Source organism: Diaphorina citri, unplaced genomic scaffold (genome assembly GCF_000475195.1).
Source record: "Diaphorina citri unplaced genomic scaffold, Diaci psyllid genome assembly version 1.1 scaffold645, whole genome shotgun sequence".
Lineage (NCBI taxonomy): Eukaryota > Metazoa > Arthropoda > Insecta > Hemiptera > Psyllidae > Diaphorina > Diaphorina citri.
The window spans coordinates 144,860-158,416 of NW_007378078.1; the positions used below are offsets into that span (position 1 = coordinate 144,860).

At 38.4% G+C, this 13,557-nt stretch overlaps 1 protein-coding gene across 1 annotated transcript; it reads right to left on the reverse strand.

Annotated features, from left to right (window-relative positions):
- Positions 1 to 10,496: 10,496 nt before the first annotated feature.
- LOC113468106 lies at positions 10,497 to 12,873 on the reverse strand (the record flags this gene model as incomplete). Its single annotated transcript, XM_026824767.1, has 4 exons — positions 10,497 to 10,517; positions 11,397 to 11,519; positions 12,540 to 12,621; positions 12,743 to 12,873. Coding segments are annotated over 4 exons (357 nt in total), but the record flags the coding sequence as incomplete, so codon positions are not given.
- Positions 12,874 to 13,557: the final 684 nt, after the last annotated feature.

Here is a 13,557-nt window from a genome sequence, read left to right on the forward strand (position 1 = left end):
TTATTAATTTTTTGTTTAGAACCAAACCTAATTCAGGCTTTTCATGTAGCAGATTGGTTGGAGTTTTAACATGGTTGACTATTTCCAATAGATACTGCTGTAAAATGAAATTTACTTTTGGCTTAACATCTGAGATCTTACGAAAACCCAGAGAAAATAAGAGTTGACTCAGTGAGTTAAGCCATAGATGTTTTATACCACACACAATTTGCAATTTTATTTAATCCTGAGTTAGTTTGAGCCACATAAGGAGGAAGAAGAGAGAGCGAGGCAGAAAGAAAAAATTGGTTAAAAATAACTTTTAACAACCTATGATGATGTTTTTCAAAAAATTCCATTTCAACCATTTTCCCTATGGTCTTTTCCAAGTATCCTCTAACTACCTACTCTAACAATAGCACATAATTAGACATTAGGTAACAGTAGTAGACATGAAAATGACTGGTAATACCCTAACATTCCCTAACAATTAAGAATTACGTAACTGAAGGAAAACGACTCATCACTAAAAACCTTAGCAGTTAATTCAGTGGCACCTAAAGTAAAAACCTTAGCAGTTAATTCAGTGGCACCTAAAGTAAAAACCTTAGCAGTTAATTCAGTGGCTCCTAAAGTAAAAACCTTAGCAGTTAATTCAGTGGCACCTAAAGTAAAAACCTTAGCAGTTAATTCAGTGGCACCTAAAGTAAAAACCTTAGCAGTTAATTCAGTGGCACCTAAAGTAAAAACCTTAGCAGTTAACTCAGTGGCACCTAAAGTAAAAACCTTAGCAGTTAATTCAGTGGCACCTAAAGTAAAAACCTTAGCAGTTAATTCAGTGTACTTCTAGCTACCAAGTCGTCACTTTTAATTTCTTCAATTACCTTCCTGGATCTAAATGAGAAGGAAATGGCTAAGTTCAATGACAAGAGAACAACAGAAACTACACCTCAAACCTTAATGATAAATGAGCGAAACACAGAAATCACCGAAGGAAGATAATGAAGAAAAATAACGACAAAAAATTACGCTTGAGGCATAAAAAAACCCTGAGAAAAATAAACTGAAATAAACATAATTGAATAGCATGAAGTGAAGAAAAAAATCTAATTAAACCAACGATTTTATATGGAAAAAGAATAAAAATAGATTCAGAAATAATTACAAATTTACAATGACTGTTACAATGCACTGATTGCACTGGGGTATCACGGATAATCCATAACAAACCGATGAACCTATTTTAGTCTAGTCATTTTTGCAAAAAAGAGGATTTTTTTTTTTAAAAAAAGTTGGACGAATATGTGAGTATTAAATTTTACTTATTTGTGAAATTTTACTGATATTTTATTACAGTGGATGTGGCTCCTAGTTTCTTTTTAGCTTAATTCCCTTTAGGGATGAGGTATTAATTTCTGGGCAAAGTCACAAATTTGGGTTGGGGTTGTTTATGGCTCAGTTTTAGGGGCACACTCTTTTTTTGGTACCTACCTACTCGAAGCACCTAACAATTTGTGGCGCTCACAACAACACTAAACACAAATAAAATCTTACATAGAAAACGCAGGTTCTCGTTTCTCCACAATTTCCATCTCTGAAGTATAAAATAACACTTCCAAATTCTTGGCCAGCACCTGAGAGCTATGTCTAACTGATGAGTTCAAATTAGAACGAAACGCGTCTTAGGCTGCTCCCAGGTGTTGGCTAAAAATTGTATGTAGGTAGCTATTACATTTTCATGAGTACTTATTTTACAAATTTACGATACCTACAGAAAAAGGTAGGTACATCGGTGGATACCTACTATTTTGAGGTACGATCTTGATGGGTTTGTAATACTCCACTTCAAGTATTACACTCTTGAAATAAAACAAATAAAATTTTATTATTTCTTCTCCTCCAGAGCTCTATGATTAAGTTTGGTCCAATCTCTCATCAGAAATATTAGAAACGGGTGGTCGGTTTGTTTATCTATCAAGATCCTAAAACGTTCAGAACGTATGATTAGCTTCAATTATTACCTGTTCGATTCCTCCATGTGGATTTTTTTTTTTTAATCGAATGTTAGTTATTGCCACAATTTTTCTAACAAATTCTCAATATAGTTTTTGCAAATGTCCAATTTTCCTAGGGGTAAAAGGCACCCAGATTTTCCGGGTGCATAACAAAAAGTCCACACTAGAAAATTGATAGAAGTTTCAGTGGCCCTGAAAATCTAATTTATTTCCTTCCAAAGTCCGACCTATGAATACCTTTTGTGTGAGTGTGAGTAATGAATTGATCTCAAATTGCTCCCAAATTTAAATATCGTTGTGGGACGAGTAATTCGGGAATTATACATATATCGCAGTATCTCTGTAAAGTTTTAAACAAGTCCGATCTTTTTGTATCTTCAATGTCTTCATAGATCGGTACCAAAGAGGTTGATTCCACTATTAAGATCTCATAATAAGCGTAAAATCAACCTACCTCAGCGCTTCTTTGATCTGAACGTCTAAATGGATGGGAACTTGGCTCAAAAAACAAATAGGAATCGTCGGAGCTTAATTGTTTTTTCGGGGTTTCAGAGGTCTTCCGAGGTACAATTTAGGCGTTTATCGTGAATTTTGTGGTTGCTGTGTTTCTGGGGAGGTCGATTTTCGGTTCATGGGATGTTACTTTTTGTCATGGGAGGTTGCGTTTTAGGAGTAAATTGGAATTTACGAATTTGTTACGTACCTATGTGACTCTGCACCTATCTACTGCCTATGTACGAGTACCTACCTTTAATGCCTATAATATTACCCATCTCACTCTTATCCATGGCCATGGTCCTCAAGATAAGAAGATATTTTTCTTATATTGTACGTCAAGGATTAGTGATGGAGTTTGTACCAGGAGCGTGGATTGGAATGATGAATACCTTTTGTGTGAGTGTGAGTAATGAATCGATCTCAAATTACTCCCAAATTTAAATATCGTTGTGGGACGAGTAATTCGGGAATTATACATATATCGCAGTATCTCTGTAAAGTTTTAAACAAGTCCGATCTTTTTGTATCTTCAATGTCTTCATAGATCGGTACCAAAGAGGTTGATTCCACTATTAAGATCTCATATATGAATACCTTTTGTGTGAGTGTGAGTAATGAATCGATCTCAAATTGCTCCCAAATTTAAATATCGTTGTGGGACGAGTAATTCGGGAATTATACATATATCGCAGTATCTCTGTAAAGTTTTAAACAAGTCCGATAATTCGGAACCCTTTCACTTTCGTAGGGTTAAGAACAACTAATCACCAAAGACGAGTAGAAGTTGGGATGATAAACTGTGTTAAGCTGTGTCCACACATACTTGATCCCGTCGATCGACGCCGACTGAAACCGTACACTACCTCGACAACATAGATTCACCTCTTCACCTCGTCCATTGATCGACGCGGTGGATCACGTGTAGACAAAGCTTTAAATAACTTTAAAGGACTACTTTTAATACAAATTTACATACCCCAAGGTCTAGCTCTAGGACTCTAGGACAATCTACATAGGATAGTCTCAAACTGACATGAAATTTGGGTCTCTGTGCAAGCGCATTTGCACGAATAAAAAACATCAAATAAAATGAACAATTGAACAAATATAAATCTGTTGTAGACCTAATGTTGTATAGATTAGTAAACCAACTTGAGTGGATACGTGAGATACGTCAAATGAGTGCCAACAACCTTTAATGGGGAGAAAGAAATACCGCCCTCTTAGCAGAGAAGACGATGAATTGCTAAGTAAAAAACACCCAATAAAATGAACAATTGAACAAATATAAATCTGTTGTAGACCTAATGTTGTATAGGTTAGTAAACCAACTTGAGTAGATACGTGAGATACGTCAAATGAGTGCCAACAACCTTTAATGGGGAGAAAGAAATACCGCCCTCTTAGAATTACCTAAGGAGCTGGATTGAGTTGAAATTTATCTAAGGAGCTGGATTGATTTGAAATACCTAGGTATGGATATAAAGGACTAATGAGGATATTTTTTTAATTTTTTTCAGCATACTTAAATGCTTGTCACAAACATCCCCAATTATTGCACTTAGATAAATTTTATGACTTGACTCGAACTCGAACTACTAACCTCCAGATCCGAAGTCCAACGCATTAACAACTACCCTGAGGTTGATCACTTGTGGCCAGGATGAAGCAATCTGATTGGTTGATTTCAGAAAATTTAGCCAATGAGATGAGTTTAAACTAAGATTGAGATTACTGGCGATTAGAGAGCCAATTTGTCCAAAACCGCCGAGCGCCGTCTAGGGAAGTGTCTCCGGTTTGATTCTCATCAGATAAAAAGCTTTCTAATCTACCTCTAATAAGATGCCAAATTGACAAATAACTTTTACAACTTCTCAGGATACCAGAAAAGATTGGTGAAAGAGAGAACGAAAGATTTGGAGAGGGAGAGAGAGAGAAAGAGAGAGAGAAGGCGAAATTGTAGGTAATAAAAGAGTGCGGCTCCCAGTTTTGATATCGAACAAATCTAACACATTTCTCGAGTCTGGGTCTCCAGATTGTGAGTCCAGTTCAGTGCCGCAACAGTAGAATGTTAAGGGCCTTGCAGAGAGGGAGAGAGAGAGAGAGAGAGAGAGAGAAGGCGAAATTGTAGGTAATAAAAGAGTGCGGCTCCCAGTTTTGATATCAAACAAATCTAACACATTTCTCGAGTCTGGGTCTCCAGATTGTGAGTCCAGTTCAGTGCCGCAACAGTAGAATGTTAAGGGCCTTGCAGAGGTACATATGAAAAACCTAAGAATCTTATCTGTGGATTTCAGAATTTATCTTGGACAGAGAATAGATCAGCGTCTAGCTAGGGGAGACCTCAAACGTGTTTTGACACTAAAAACTGACCATCGAAAATTTGACCCGATTACATTACTTTCCTTCCTATAGTCTAACACATTTCTCGAGTCTGGGTCTCCAGATTGTGAGTCCAGTTCAGTGCCGCAACAGTAGAATGTTAAGAGGTACATATGAAAAACCTAAGAATCTTATCTGTGGATTTCAGAATTTATCTTGGACAGAGAATAGATCAGCGTCTAGCTAGGGGATAATAACTAATAATCCGTTATCCGAATACGTAAATCTACCAAAAAAACTAAAAAATCAACTAAAAGACTAAAAAAACACCTACAACTTTTTTCTCTCAAGTATATATCAACAAAGAAATAAGAAAGATCAAAAGAAATGGTTTAATGAGAAAGCCTCCCACACTTGAAGATAGCAATCTCGCGGACCACTTTGGTTCTTGGACCGCGTTTGGTGTTTATTAGGAATATGACTGTTACGGCTAGAGCCCGATTAGATCGTATTAGGTCTCGGCATAAATCATAGATGTATAAAACTCTCGACACTTCATTACGATAAACAAAAAAAAAATAATTCGGAACCCTTTCACTTTCGTAGGGTTAAGAACAACTAATCACCAAAGACGAGTAGAAGTTGGGTTGATAAACTGTGTTAAGCTGTGTCCACACATACTTGATATGCTATATCAATAGCGAAGGTTGAGTGCGAAGGGCATCCACTCGGAAAATTCTTGGCCTCAAAGCGATCACTCTAAAGCTGATTAAGAGGAATTTCCTAGAATTAATCTTGGAAATAAAAAGAGCCAAGGAACCCAGATATTGTTTCTGAGCTTTCACGGGGTTTCAAAGCCCCGAAAAATCTGCCAATCCTTAATTTCATCACCGCGAGATAATTATGTAGAATGTAGATACCATGCCTAACTCACAGATAGGATAATTATAGAAAGTAAAAGTAGACCATGGTAATCGCACATGAAGAAAATTGAAAGCGTAAAATTCTACGGCACTGTATTGGTGAATTTCCTGGCTGTTGAGGCCCACCATAGTTTCAGACTTTAGACCCATATATCAACCTGGAATCATAGTGTTGTCCCTGAATAAAGACATCAGCGGATTTAGGCCGGCCTAGCACCTCATTCAGGTCGGGCACAATTCTTTCACACAGGTTTGATGGATTTCTCTCTTTTTTTTACTTTCTATTTTTTGAAGAAATTGAACAGAGGGAGCTGTAACCGCTAAGGTATTATCGTCCCGAAATTGAAGAGAGAAGGAAGACATGATACGAGGAAGTCAGCCGTTCCGAGAACGAACCTTCTGTGATCTGTTCATATGATAAAATCCAACCCGTGCGGGAATCAAACCCGCGACCTTGTGCTTACAAGGCAGACGTTCACGTTCTACCCACCAAGCTAACTAGACTGTCGCTACTGTCAGTCTTAAAAAGAAAGAAAAGAAAATCTCAATAAACTGACAGGTAACAGGATATTGGCAGGTTCAAGTTTCCATCTAAGGCAGTCTGTAATATGTATTAGAATATCTAGGTACCTATGTCTATCTGAATTATCTATGTCATCTATGAGATTTTATCAGCCTATGTGAAATGTGAATGAGTGAATGGATCTTGATTTTATAATATAAGATGATAATTATGCAGAATTTCTATTATATTAGCATTATTTATTTGCATCACAAGATCGACGGACGATTCTTGATACCAGGGCTAAACCTTGTTTCACCATTAACTTCTGGAAATTCAGAATATAGCGTGTGGTGGTTCCGGACACGCAAAGTAAGTACCTTGTTTCACGATCCCTAGAGTGAGCAATAAGAGCCCCATGGGGTCTACTCCACTAAAGGTGAAACTGTGGACATAGTGGGGATGGTAATTTACTGTTGGGCACCTTGATATGCCTCCACTAACTACCGAGATATTTTATTGGGCATCACGGATTAGTGGGATTTTTTTTTTTTTTTTTTTTTTTTTTTTTAAAATTTTGTTTTAAAAAAAAAATTTTTTTTATTGGCACCTAAAGTAAAAACCTTAGCAGTTAATTCAGTGGCACCTAAAGTAAAAACCTTAGCAGTTAATTCAGTGGCACCTAAAGTAAAAACCTTAGCAGTTAATTCAGTGGCACCTAAAGTAAAAACCTTAGCAGTTAATTCAGTGGCACCTAAAGTAAAAACCTTAGCAGTTAATTCAGTGGCACCTAAAGTAAAAACCTTAGCAGTTAATTCAGTGGCACCTAAAGTAAAAACCTTAGCAGTTAATTCAGTGGCACCTAAAGTAAAAACCTTAGCAGTTAATTCAGTGGCACCTAAAGTAAAAACCTTAGCAGTTAATTCAGTGGCACCTAAAGTAAAAACCTTAGCAGTTAATTCAGTGGCACCTAAAGTAAAAACCTTAGCAGTTAATTCAGTGGCACCTAAAGTAAAAACCTTAGCAGTTAATTCAGTGGCACCTAAAGTAAAAACCTTAGCAGTTAATTCAGTGGCACCTAAAGTAAAAACCTTAGCAGTTAATTCAGTGGCACCTAAAGTAAAAACCTTAGCAGTTAATTCAGTGGCACCTAAAGTAAAAACCTTAGCAGTTAATTCAGTGGCACCTAAAGTAAAAACCTTAGCAGTTAATTCAGTGGCACCTAAAGTAAAAACCTTAGCAGTTAATTCAGTGGCACCTAAAGTAAAAACCTTAGCAGTTAATTCAGTGGCACCTAAAGTAAAAACCTTAGCAGTTAATTCAGTGGCACCTAAAGTAAAAACCTTAGCAGTTAATTCAGTGGCACCTAAAGTAAAAACCTTAGCAGTTAATTCAGTGGCACCTAAAGTAAAAACCTTAGCAGTTAATTCAGTGGCACCTAAAGTAAAAACCTTAGCAGTTAATTCAGTGGCACCTAAAGTAAAAACCTTAGCAGTTAATTCAGTGGCACCTAAAGTAAAAACCTTAGCAGTTAATTCAGTGGCACCTAAAGTAAAAACCTTAGCAGTTAATTCAGTGGCACCTAAGAAAAAAAAAATCCACGAATTAGTTCTACTTCTAGCTACCAAGTCGTCACTTTTAATTTCTTCAATTACCTTCCTGGATCTAAATGAGAAGGAAATGGCTAAGTTCAATGACAAGAGAACAACAGAAACTACACCTCAAACCTTAATGATAAATGAGCGAAACACAGAAATCACCGAAGGAAGATAATGAAGAAAAATAACGACAAAAAATTACGCTTGAGGCATAAAAAAACCCTGAGAAAAATAAACTGAAATAAACATAATTGAATAGCATGAAGTGAAGAAAAAAATCTAATTAAATGAACGATTTTATATGGAAAAAGAATAAAAATAGATTCAGAAATAATTACAAATTTACAATGACTGTTACAATGCACTGATTGCACTGGGGTATCACGGATAATCCATAACAAACCGATGAACCTATTTTAGTCTAGTCATTTTTGCAAAAAAGAGGATTTTTTTTAAAAAAAAAGTTGGACGAATATGTGAGTATTAAATTTTACTTATTTGTGAAATTTTACTGATATTTTATTACAGTGGATGTGGCTCCTAGTTTCTTTTTAGCTTAATTCCCTTTTGGGGATGAGGTATTAATTTCTGGGCAAAGTCACAAATTTGGGTTGGGGTTGTTTATGGCTCAGTTTTAGGGGCACACTCTTTTTTTGGTACCTACCTACTCGAAGCACCTAACAATTTGTGGCGCTCACAACAACACTCAACAAAAAAATAAAATCTTACATAGAAAACGGAGGTTCTCGTTTCTCCACAATTTCCATCTCTGAAGTATAAAATAACACTTCCAAATTCTTGGCCAGCACCTGAGAGCTATGTCTAACTAAATGAAGAAAAAATTTATTGTGGTTGGGTGACTTGTGGTTGGCTGACAAAACATACTCACACGAAGAAAGAGATTATTCCTGTTCCCAATTCCTTGACGTAGGTATGTACCTACAGTGCATTTATAAAGTCCCCCCCACCACCTTAATTTTTGAACCGATGAATTTAGAATCCTGAAATTTTGTATACAAGCCTATATTTACCTACCTCTAGTTTCTTATAGGCTATGTAAAAATTCAGGGACTTTTTCAGGGTGGGCCCCAGGGGGGCCAACTTTAAAATCTTAAACGAGAACCCCCTACTTCTGACGCATCATATTGAAGGCCTTAAAGAACGTAGTACATTCTTAAACGAGAACCCCCTACTTCTGACGCATCATATTGAAGGCCTTAAAGAACGTAGTACATTTTGGTACAAGTTTGAGCTCGATCCGACAAACAGGGCCGGAGTTATGGCCTCTTGAAATTTTCATTTTTTCCATGTTCTCCCGCCAATAGGGGAAGCACCAGAAATGGGAAATTCATATCGATTGGTGATTTGTGCTTCAAACAGGTCCCACTCTGACGCATCATATTGAAGGCCTAAAAGAACGTATAGTACATTGGTACAAGTTTGAGCTCGATCCGACAAACAGGGCCGGAGTTATGACCTGTTGAAATTTTCATTTTTCCATGTTCTCCCGCCAAATAGGGGAAGCACCAGAAATGGGAAATTCATATCGATTGGTGATTTGTGCTTCAAACAGGTCCCACTAATGGTTCACATTGAAATTCGGTCCCAAAAATTAAATTTCGAAACATCCATTTTCATATGGCCTATAAGCTATAAGAAACTAGAGGTAAGCTAGAAAGAAAAAGAGGAAGAAACTAGAGACACTAGAGGTAAAGAGGTAAAACTAGAGGTAGGCTTGTATACAAAATTTCAGGATTCTAAATTCATCGGTTCAAAAATTAAGGTGGGGGGGAGGGACTTTATGAATGCACTGTAGGTATATCTCACGATAGCGTCAGAAATGTTTCTTCTCCTTCAAGTTCAACATTATTAGAAAATTTGGTTTTTTTGGCACATCCACCAAAAATGCCATCATGTCACGTGTAGCTTAGTGACTTGAGGATTTTAGGTGTCCAATGATAGTGCAATCAGGAATGACTGGACAATAATTTTGTACATTAGTGGGCAATATCAGAAATGTTTCTTCTCCTTCAAGTTCAATATTATTAGAAAATTTGGTTTTTTTGGCACATCCACCAAAAATGCCATCATGTCACATGTAGCTTAGTGACTTGAGGATTTTAGGTGTCCAATGATAGTGCAATCAGGAATGACTGGACAATAATTTTGTACATTAGTGGGCAATGAGATAACCAAGAGTTCAAATTAACGCACGATAAAACCGAGATTTCAATTCATTAGATTTAGAAATCCGGACCAAAATGATCTTCGTGAAAAAAGAAATAAATGGGATAGAAAGATTGTGACATTGCGAGATGTCAAGCATGACCAGAGGTGGACGTCTCAATGACACATTCAGAGTACTATCCCTAGTCTTCTTAGGTTCTTACCTTCATGAGTAGAAAAGCCTGGCGAAGCAATGTGCTTTTCGAGTAAGGAGAAACATTTGGAATTTCATTAAAACTGTAGAAATCTAATATCTTTCTGACGCGGGCATTTAAGCTTACAAACAACTTAGCAGCTCTGAACTTCTTGGCCTCATATTGCGCCTAATAAAATGGATTGAATACTCTGGAAGTTTCTCATCTTTGTAGAGCTCATTGCATAGTCAAAAATTATTCAGGCACAACTTAGATCACACATTGGTCACTACTCGCATCTAGCTGCTAGCATCTACCCTCTTTTGGGAGATGGGTTTTGAATTTAATGGCCTTTGGTAAGAGTTATCCCAAAAACCTATTTTATCTTCCCAACCCTTAGTTTTTTTTTAACATTTATTTAACGATGTATTTTTCAGATTAATGTTTCAGCCCTTAGTACCTAATTCATTTTTGTAGACATGTATGTAGGTACCCAGAATCTAGTTTCATTTCAGGACGTTTTTCATGTACCTGCGCGTGCGTCTGCGTATAGTACGATGAAAATCTTGTCCCGAGTAAGGAGAAACATTTGGAATTTCATCAAAACTGTAGAAATCTAATATCTTTCTGACGCGGGCATTTAAGCTTACAAACAACTTAGCAGCTCTGAACTTCTTGGCCTACAAATAACTTGTCCATAATTTTGGACATTGGGCCTATACATAAGCCTACAAAACTCAAAAAGTCCTTGGGCCTTTAGAGGAGTTACTTCAACATACAATCTCCAAATTACGGATCCGGATTCCGGAATGTGTATTAGATACCCTAGAGTCCCTAGATAGATACTTGAGTATCTTCCTAATCTACCCAATAGTCCACCTACCTCAGAATGATCAAGTAACTCAGAGGAAGAAAACCCAGAGGACACCGGAACCATACACATAGTACTCGAAAATTGGATTTGGGCGAGAAGAGGATACCCCAAAGACCATTTCAAAAGCCTGTGACTACCTACTGTCACCCTGACTGTAGCGTGTCGCTACTCTCACCTTATCAAACAGCTGGAGGACACCGGAACCAGACACATAGTACTACAAATCGAAAATTGGATTTGGGCGAGAAGAGTATACCCCAAAGACCATTTCAAAAGCCTGTGACTACCTACTGTCACCCTGACTGTAGCGTGTCGCTACTCTCACCTTATCAAACAGCTGTCGCCACTTATCCGCCAGAAGCTGTCGCCGGATTTCATTCTCGTCGAGATCAGTAGAACAGGTGCTGAAGTTACTGATAGTATCCGGCTCAGGACTAGCCGTGGGAACCTGGAAAAAGAGTATTTTCAGAATTAGGTAGGTATGGGGGTTTAACACTTTTCTGTCTGGCTAGGGGACGTTAAACAGAGAGAAGACTAGCGTCTGGCTGTGGGACTATAAACAGGGAGGAGAACAGCTAACCTGAGTATTTTCAGAATTAGGTAGGTATGGGGGTTTAACATCACTTTTCTGTCTGGCTAGGGGACGTTAAACAGAGAGAAGACTAGCGTCTGGCTGTGGGACTATAAACAGGGAGGAGAACAGCTAACCCTAACCAGCCTAGCTAGCTGGCAGCTCCTCAAAGGGTTCTCTCTGCTTTTAAAAGACCAAGTACAAGTCCTCACAATGGTTGACTGCGGTTCAGGACGAGCCAGCCAATTTAACATGGTCTCTGCTTTTAAAGACCAAGACAAGTACAAGTCCTCACGATGGTTGACTGCGGTTCAGGACGAGCGAGCCAATTTAACATGGCTAGAGCTAGAGACCATCACCCCGGTGTATAGCAGATACAAAAAGACATCTTTTCTTTATTCTGCTATCGCCATTCTGCGAAAGCTAAAGCCGCTACAACAACAACATCACTTTTAACAGCTGAGGTCTCCTCGTGACGGAGGTTTTAACAGCTGAGGTCTCCTCGTGACGGAGGTTTTAACAGCTGAGGTCTCCTCGTGACGGAACTTTTAACAGCTGAGGTCTCCTCGTGACGCCGGGAACCCAGCAGCACGCGATACCCCAGAGGGTCAACCGACCCTAGACTTCTCAAAGGTGTTTAATAAAATAGACCTTTTTTCATGACAGCCTAGTTGGCTGGGAACGCGTTTGCTAGATCGTGGGTTCGATTCTCGCCGGGGCAGATGTTATCCTCAACAGATATGTTCGTTCCCGGAACGGCTGGCTTTCTCCTTTCCACCTTTCCTGTCTTCTTTCTCTCTTCGATTTGAGGACGATAAGACCTTAGCAGTTACAGCTCCCTCGACCTAACTCGTAGCAATCTTGAAAAAAAATAGAGGTGACCCTTCAAAGACTAACCTTCAAAGTTTTCGGGCGGCTCGGGCGACTCTCGCTCGCGCCATTCTCGTCATTCATAATCACCCGGACGTATTTTTTCGACCTCTTGAAAAAGAATAGAGGTGACCCTTCAAACACTAACCTTCAAAGTTTTCGGGCGGCTCGGGCGACTCTCGCTCGCGCCATTCTCGTCATTCATAATCACCCGGACGTATTTTTTCGACGCGTGGTAGCACCATAACATGAGCCGCATTATGGGCGGGGCAGGGGAGGGAGGGGTTAGAGAGAAATGGGCGGAGCATGCTGGTGCTGGGAGGGTGGGAGGCGGGGCAAGCTCATTGGAGGCGGCGCAGGGCTGTAACAGAAGAATGTGGACGGTAGATTAATACCTAATTATTATTTCATCACTTCTTTTTGGCAAAAAAAAGTTATTAATTTACGTTATAAAACTGTACCTATTACCTATCAAATCAAGCCTACCGGGAGGCGCGCTAAAGTCAAGAGTTCGAAGCGCCACGCCGCCCGGCCTATATAAGACTTTATTTAGACTGCGGGGGTAAAGGGACTTTTCAGTCTCGTCTTAGCAGTATACATAAATGAGGTATATTCTATTCTATTTTATTCTATTATCATGGTAATGTTAATATTATGTATAATATCCGTAAGAAATCCGTTCTACTGTTTCCTCCAGATTTCACAGATAAAATATTCTAAGAATTGGGCAAGTGGCAACTCATCATTCGGTAGATAGAAGACTAGATATAGTGCACATAGTAATAGGTTCAGCATAATCTCATTCAGTAGATAGATACAGTTTGCATAGTAATCAGTAGATAGATACAGTTTGCATAGTAAATCCCGTTTTGTATTGTTTACTCTTTAGTTCTCATCGTTGCCACAGGGCGAGAGAAAAGTTGATGTTTGAACCGGACATATCTTATGTGTTTTATTCTAGTAATGGTACGTATTTTACTCGTGGAATCAAAAATACACTTCTAACCTTGGATTTTTCAGGGTTGGGAAGACGCCATATGGGATT